At 40.0% G+C, this 7,071-nt stretch overlaps 1 protein-coding gene across 3 annotated transcripts; it reads left to right on the top strand.

Moving 5' to 3' along the window:
* Nucleotides 1-2,783: 2,783 nt before the first annotated feature.
* On the top strand, nucleotides 2,784-6,361 carry LOC115745852 (jasmonate-induced oxygenase 4-like). 3 transcript variants are annotated; one of them, XR_007199393.1, is made up of 4 exons: nucleotides 2,784-3,362; nucleotides 4,989-5,322; nucleotides 5,578-5,925; nucleotides 6,348-6,361. XR_007199393.1 is itself a non-coding variant. In XM_048283113.1 (3 exons), the coding sequence occupies exons 1-3, from the start codon at nucleotides 2,839-2,841 to the stop codon at nucleotides 5,842-5,844; spliced, it is 1,116 nt and encodes a 371-aa protein (XP_048139070.1). In that variant the 5' UTR covers nucleotides 2,784-2,838; the 3' UTR covers nucleotides 5,845-6,120. The 3 variants fall into 3 exon arrangements, 2 of the variants coding, with proteins under 2 accessions (XP_048139070.1, XP_048139069.1); XM_048283113.1 differs by lacking the exon at nucleotides 6,348-6,361 and having other exon boundaries at nucleotides 5,587-6,120; XM_048283112.1 differs by lacking the exon at nucleotides 6,348-6,361 and having other exon boundaries at nucleotides 5,578-6,120.
* The last annotated feature ends 710 nt before the right edge of the window (nucleotides 6,362-7,071 follow it).

Raw genomic sequence — 7,071 nt, 5'->3', positions numbered from 1 at the left:
GAAAGTTATGGTACTTAGGTGAACGTTTTGAAAGTTATGGCACTCAAGTGAACGCCGTACACAAGTTATGGCACTTCTAGTATACTTTTCCCTATTTCAGCATTAAGCGTGCTTTAAAAGACTTGGCTCAGATGTTCTTCAAGTCGAGTCCCACAAGCGGTGGACCTCTAGTTCGGACACACCACCAATCATATGACGAACGGGAGAAAGATAACACAGATGAACACCACTTGAATTGTGCTAGCAACCTCATGAAAACAACTCGCCGCGCTCACAATATAGAGAAAAAGTGGTAAATGATAACAAAAGTTGCTAAACTAAAATAATAAATAAATAAATAAACGTCGGGTAGCAACTTAAGAAGAGTTGGTAACCTAAAACTAATTAATAATCTAAACAGAAAAAATTTGGTAAATCACTGAAATAAGGAATGGTAAATTTATAGAAGAGTCGAGAAATTTATAACACTGGTAAGAAAAACAAGTAAAAAATAGTTAATCATAAAAAAGTTGATTATTTCTAAAAAGTTAAATATAGTTTATTTCATAAAACTTAAGTTTCAATGAGTTGCCTAAGAGTCAACGGAAAATTAGATGGCCAATAACATATGTTACCAACAGTTTTTTACATTTATCAACTATTTGAGGGATCTATTAGCAGAGGAAAAACCATTTTCATTGGAAACGAAGTAGTTGAATCGTCTGTAAACTTGAGGAAAAGAGATGACCCATCGTTATTGTTTGCTTCTTTGCTGTGTTTAATGGTGACCGAAGGAGTTCAATTGTATAGGTGATACTCCTCCGATGGTTCACAATGGCACTCTAATGGGTTAGTACCAAACTATTGTATCCTAAAAATAAATGCCAATGATAAAATTAGATAGGACAAAACCAAATCTAACAATTTGGTTCAAATTAGTATATTTTTCCTATGTATTTAAATTCAGTTCCTTGCAGTGAAATATTCCTAACTCAATCAAATTACAAGCATCTGTAGTCTCTTTCTCTCGATCTACGGCCTCGTGATAGGAATGATAAGCATGGAAAACGTCCCTCATAAAATGGGACTCCGGTCATGTCAGCTAATTACACTTTGTTTGGTCTTTCTGGCCGACCTGGACAAACTTGACATGCGATGCGTCGATCCTCCATATCCCACAAACTGGCAATCGCACAGACAAAGCTGTCGAGCTTTACTCGGTCGACATGCCATGAATCGAGCATCGTGCTTCGGTTTTGCTGATTAAGGAATACGGTGACTCCATCAGGGTGGTGGACCACGTCGTCCCCCCACATTAAAAAAGAAAAGAGAGTTGAGTGACCATTCCCCAACCAACGACACTGAACTGGCGCATTGATTTCACCACATTCTCATTCTTTCCCCCGTGGCATTAACAGTCGGCACATGTTGGGTATGCAAGAGGAATGACACGTTGACTGCTATCGTGGTCAAATTTGAGCCATTGGCCAATCATATAATGCCATGGTGAGGGGGAAAACAAAGCCAATATAGCCTTGCCAAACCTCATGGTAGCCAACTTTTTGGTGAATCGGAGCAGCCGTCACCCCTTAGCCTCTCCACGTTATGGTGTAGTCGAAAGCAATAGTCAAAAGCAAATGCTCAAATGATGAACTTAACTGAACGTAGAAAATAAAATTAGCACCAGCATCACGCCCTTCCTTCGGTGAGATTTACTACACTGAGAGAGTAGCATAAAATTTCACTATAGGTTAAGTTATACATCACTCAAATACTCTTAATATTTTTCAGCTATAGCCTCTTTAGGAAATCTATTCAAATTAGGAAGCTAACTCTAATTGGGAAACTACTTAATTCAGAAAACCTACTAAAATGAAAAGACCTATTTGAATTGGGTTTCCTTTACAAACTCCAATTTGAGGTGTATTATGAAGGGATGATATTATTTTCAGTGGAGGCGTAATTCAAACCTCCTTATAATGTCGATCAAGAACTTCGTTGAATCGAAGACCTTTAGAGTGAACTTATTAGTGTTCGTAGTTTTAAAGTTGCATTATATTGATTGTTAGGATCATATTTTCCTCCAACACATAATATGGGTATTTATGATTCAGACAAGCATGCCTACATCTCCGAGGAGAGACGAGATTCTACTAGAGAACAAACTTCAAGTAACTTCCACAATGAACAGCAGCAAAACCTCATCGCAGGGTTTTTTCACGGTTCGCAAAGTGTACGACGGAGCTTCCTTCTCCTGCTTTCAAGAGATGTTCCGCTGGCTACTGATGAAGCCGCTCACTGTCTTCCCACCTCTACTAGTTGTGGCTTCCGGTGGACGACATAGTTAATGATTACTCTTTAAAAAACAGGAACCTTAATACTTTCCTAAATCTAGAACCCCTAATCTTGTAACCCTAAGTCTGAACAACAGCGTCTCTCTCTCTCTCTCTCTCTCTCTCCTGAAGCATTATTCTAGTTCAGGTAAAAGGACGTGGTCACCTGCCCAACAGCGCACGTTAACAAGTTCGTGAGGTGCACAGTCCATCTTGGATGATATTGCAGCATTTTAACGGACAAAGTGGACGACAGTTCAACAAGGGCTAGTCTTGGATCGCGATCATAAATTAACGTCGGCTGCTGATTTTTCACAAATTTGAAAAACGAAAATTGACCCTCATTCTCCACGTGGCGAGTGAACACTTATACCTCTTCAATTTCTTCACGGCGCCACAATTGTTTGCTAACTAGCTTCCACTCTTATAAATTCAACACCCACCTCACTCCACTTCTCCACACACAAACACTGCTCTTTCGTTCTTAAAAGGCTATTAATTCCCCCTCTCTCTCCGAAAGACAAGAATGATGACGAGCAGCTTGCAGAGTTGGCCCGAGCCGATCGTCCGGGTCCAAACCTTATCAGAGAGCGGGGTCGCCCGGATCCCCGAGCGCTATGTGAAACCACCCTCAGAGCGACCCTTGCCAATTCCCAAATTCACCCCTCGAGGTCGCGACCGCACGCACGACAGCACTAATATACCCGTTATCAACCTTGATAGCATAATGTCGAGTGGCGACAGGTCCACCCTCCTCCTCGAGCACATCTCGTATGCGTGCCGGGAGTGGGGGTTCTTCCAAGTGGTGAACCACGGGGTGAGTGATGAACTGATGGGGGCGGCAAGGGAGGCATGGAGGGAGTTCTTCGGGCTGCCGGTGGAGGCAAAGCAGGAGTACGCAAACAACCCGAGCACGTACGAAGGGTACGGGAGCCGGATTGGGGTGGAGAGGGAGGCCACGCTCGACTGGTGCGATTATTTTTTTCTTCACTACTCGCCTCGCTCGGTCAGGAACCCCAGCAAGTGGCCTGCGCTCCCACTCTCGTGCAGGTTTTCCTTTTGCTATGTTCATGCCTTCCTTGGTTCTCATAAATTGATAATTTTCTTTCGGGTTCTTACATAGCCCATCCACAATACTAGGTAAGTCAAGATTGATATGCTAAATTCAATATATCGAGTCATAAGTAAGAGTTTTACGTGATATTGATTATGAATTTACAATATACCTTAATTTTGAATAACGCTTCATTCAATGGATATATCAATTTTAACATATCAGTTGTTAAATTTTGATATGCATAACGATAGTCCCTTTCTACTAGGTAATTTAGTAAGAATTTTATTGTTCAAACAAGAATGAAACCTAAGTACAGATCATGTGTTGACAATTGTATATTATCTACACTAAGTCATTTTTTTATACTCTCCATGGGTTTTTATTACTGTCTGGATGACTTAGTGTCGACGGGTCGGGCTTTCTTTGAAAGTCCACCCGGTTCGATAAACTCGGGTACGGGTTCTTCTGATCCGACTTGAAAATCGAATCGAAAGAACATCGATGATCCTATATTGTGTAGTCTCTGTATTACACCATAACTATTTCTTGTAAACTTAATAAGCAAGTTATTTTTAATAATTCTACATATAATTATGGTATCAAGCTACCATGAGGAAGAAAATAAGGCCATAGAGCCCAACACGATCCAATATAAAATAATGGACGCAGATGATGCACGCCGACGGTGTATCACAATAAAATCTTCAACCAATTTTATCCATCGTTCATTTTGTGGTTATAACCGCAAATCAATGGTGGATGAAGCTGCCTATAGAACTTTATGTTTACACTAAGATTGTGAGTGATGATAAAGTTCTCCTGTTTTATTTCTTATTAAGGAGATCCTTACAACGGCAATGAACATCATCCATATTCTTCAAGTTTCATGCATTACGTAGGAAATGCGCTGCGAAAGTGTGAATGGAATCATTTCTCTTTTCGTGGAGAATCATTAGGAATTGCCCATATTTTTGAAAAGCTGTCAGTTGCCCCCAAGATGCAATGATTCATATTCATTGAGCTCCCGTGATTTGAGTGCAGGCGATCCTTGCTCATATTATTTTTGGCCTGAAAACCTTGAATACGCAACTTCTCTCTCTCCCCCAGCCGAAACGACAAGAGGTCGTGGAATTCGTATCATATCCACCTAAAAGACATCTAAACGGCGCCGACATTTCCCTCTAATCAAACCGTCCATTCCTTGTCGGCATGTGGCCGACCTCGTCAATATTGTTTAACATAATTTAATAACTTAGCTTCTTAAGTTACATGATACGACAAATTAAATCTCCACTCCGATCTGAGAGGACACAGACTGATAAGCACGAAGTGGGACACAAAAACCAGGATTTGTCGACATCCTTATTATGATCCATCTATTAAACTACTTGCCTATTAACTATATCATATTATTTGTAGATCATTTATGCGTCAATGTCATTTCTCATGAGAAGACCGCATTTGTAACGTTTTGTAGGATCATAGCCAACTATTCTGATACCATTTATAAAGTAGATGGACCGTAGTTGATTTTTTGGAAATTTAAATAGTTTAAAGACCATATGGTATTCAGTTATCATGAGAAGTATTTAACAGGCACTTTGGCTGATTCAACGCAGGGAGCTGATATCGGAATACGGGAAGGAACTGACGGAGCTGAGCAAAAGGCTGTTGAGCTTAATATCAAGAAGCTTGGGATTGGAAGGAGACTACTTGGAGAGGGCATTTGGAGGACGCGAGGAGTTTGGGGCATGCCTGAGGACCAACTTCTACCCGAAGTGCCCTCAGCCCGACCTCACTCTCGGCCTCTCCGCACATTCCGACCCGGGCTTCTTGACCATTCTCCTCCCCGATCCACATGTGTCGGGTCTTCAGGTCCGACATAGAGACCACTGGGTCACGGTCAAGCCCATCCCTAATGCTTTGATAGTCAACCTGGCTGACCAGATGCAGGTGTATCCCTTTGATTTCCTCTCTAGATGTGGTGCCACAGTACTTGTTTATATAGTTTGTCTACAGTGTACAATTTGAATTTCACAACAATTAATTCATTTTATCAACTCTGATGCATGTGGGCTCACCGTATACAAACCTCCTCCTTTATTCTTGAACAGCAAGAAACATAGCTATATAGTTATGATTATGAACATTCTGCATATTTACCAAGATTCAGCAAGTTCTAACACTTTCTGCTTCTGCGTGATTAAACACATTCAGGTGGTGACGAATGCAATTTACAGGAGCGTGGAGCATAGGGTGATCGTGAATTCGGCGAGAGAGCGAGTCTCGTTGGCATTCTTTTGCAACCCCAAGAGCGACCTACTGATTCAACCTGCCAAGGAGCTTGTGACCGAGGACCGGCCTGCTCTCTACTCTCCGATGACTTACGAGGAGTACAGAACTTACATCAGAACCAAAGGTCTTCGTGGCAAGTCGCAAGTTGAATCCCTAGTTCGATTACCCACCAAAAATTGATGCCGTAAACTTCTGACGTTTGATAAATAGTATCCTATGAGGAGGACTTCTGTCCCATCTCGCAGCATCTATGTATGTGAAGTTCGGCTTTGTTGCTGTAGTCGATTTTAAGTCTGGAATGTCAAGTTGTGTGTTTATGTTTTAGTAGTGCGTAACGTGTTCTTCTAAGGTCGATAATTTAGAAAAACCTGTCTTTATTAGGTTAGTTCTTCAACAATCAATCAGTTATTTTAGGTACTCGTGAGGATTGGAGAACTGGACATCCTCAGTTACGTATGCAGCATGTTCTTCGTAGTTTTACACTACGGCTGAAAGTATAATGATATACACATATATAAAATAATATAATGTATTTTAAGGCATTCCGTAACAATTTAAACTTTCAGAGCAAGCAGGGTAAATATTTCGCACGATCAACTTCAATATGACATTAGAGTCACGAAGACAAACTTGAAGTTAATTCCCATGGTAATTTACATGTTAGATGAACCATTTAATGTAAGGCTCCTTTTGTTTCGTAAAAAATGTGATGTTTATGGAAAATATTTTTTGAAAAGTCACTTTTCAAGAAAATGACATTATTTTTCGGTGTTCAACTGAACTTGAAAATGGACTAGAAAATATTTTCTACCGTTTGGTATGGAAATCGAGATCTAATTCCCCTCTGTGCAGTCCTTTCAGTAATTACATTTTTTTTTTACCTTCTTTTTTTTTCATTTCGTTTTATTTTTCGATTATCATTTTCAAGAAAATCAATTTTTATTATTTTTCTCTTTTCCTTTTTTCTTTCCTTTTCTTTTTCCTTCTTCCTCCATCACGACCAATCAAAGACAGCCACTAGCGAACTTGAGGGTTGTTGGCGATGGCCAAAAGCGAGCTCGAGCTCGCTGGGTCGTGTCTATTGCTAATCGTTGGGCTACTAGCCGTCGCCGAGACTTTGTGACCAGCATAGAAAGAAAAAGAAAAGAAAAGCAATTAAAAAAATTTTAAAAAAAATTGTTAAAATAAAAATAAAAAATATTGAAAAAAATTGAAGCATGTAGATAGAGAGAAGAGAGATTGGTCTCCAAGAAAAAATGATTTTTTTCCTTTCAAAAATAGGATGTCATTTTCCCTGCTTTTGGATGTGCTCTTTCCATTAACATAAAATATTTTCCTTGACTATTTTTTTTTTCCGTGAACCGAACGCCGGAAAATTCAAAAAAAAAAAATCTGAAAGTTGTTTGC

Source organism: Rhodamnia argentea, chromosome 7 (assembly GCF_020921035.1).
Source record: "Rhodamnia argentea isolate NSW1041297 chromosome 7, ASM2092103v1, whole genome shotgun sequence".
NCBI lineage: Eukaryota > Viridiplantae > Streptophyta > Magnoliopsida > Myrtales > Myrtaceae > Rhodamnia > Rhodamnia argentea.
The sequence above is the reverse complement of the archived record's forward strand: the minus strand, read 5'-3'. Positions and strand labels throughout refer to the sequence as shown.

Excerpts from the sequence above, each read along its gene's own strand:
- LOC115745852 (XM_048283112.1), top strand. The coding sequence starts at position 2,839 with ATGATGACGAGCAGCTTGCAGAGTTGGCCCGAGCCGATCGTCCGGGTC. Across the intron at positions 3,363-4,988 it reads GCGCTCCCACTCTCGTGCAG|GGAGCTGATATCGGAATACG; the intron begins GTTTTCCTTTTG and ends GATTCAACGCAG. Across the intron at positions 5,323-5,577 it reads ACCTGGCTGACCAGATGCAG|CACATTCAGGTGGTGACGAA; the intron begins GTGTATCCCTTT and ends TGCGTGATTAAA.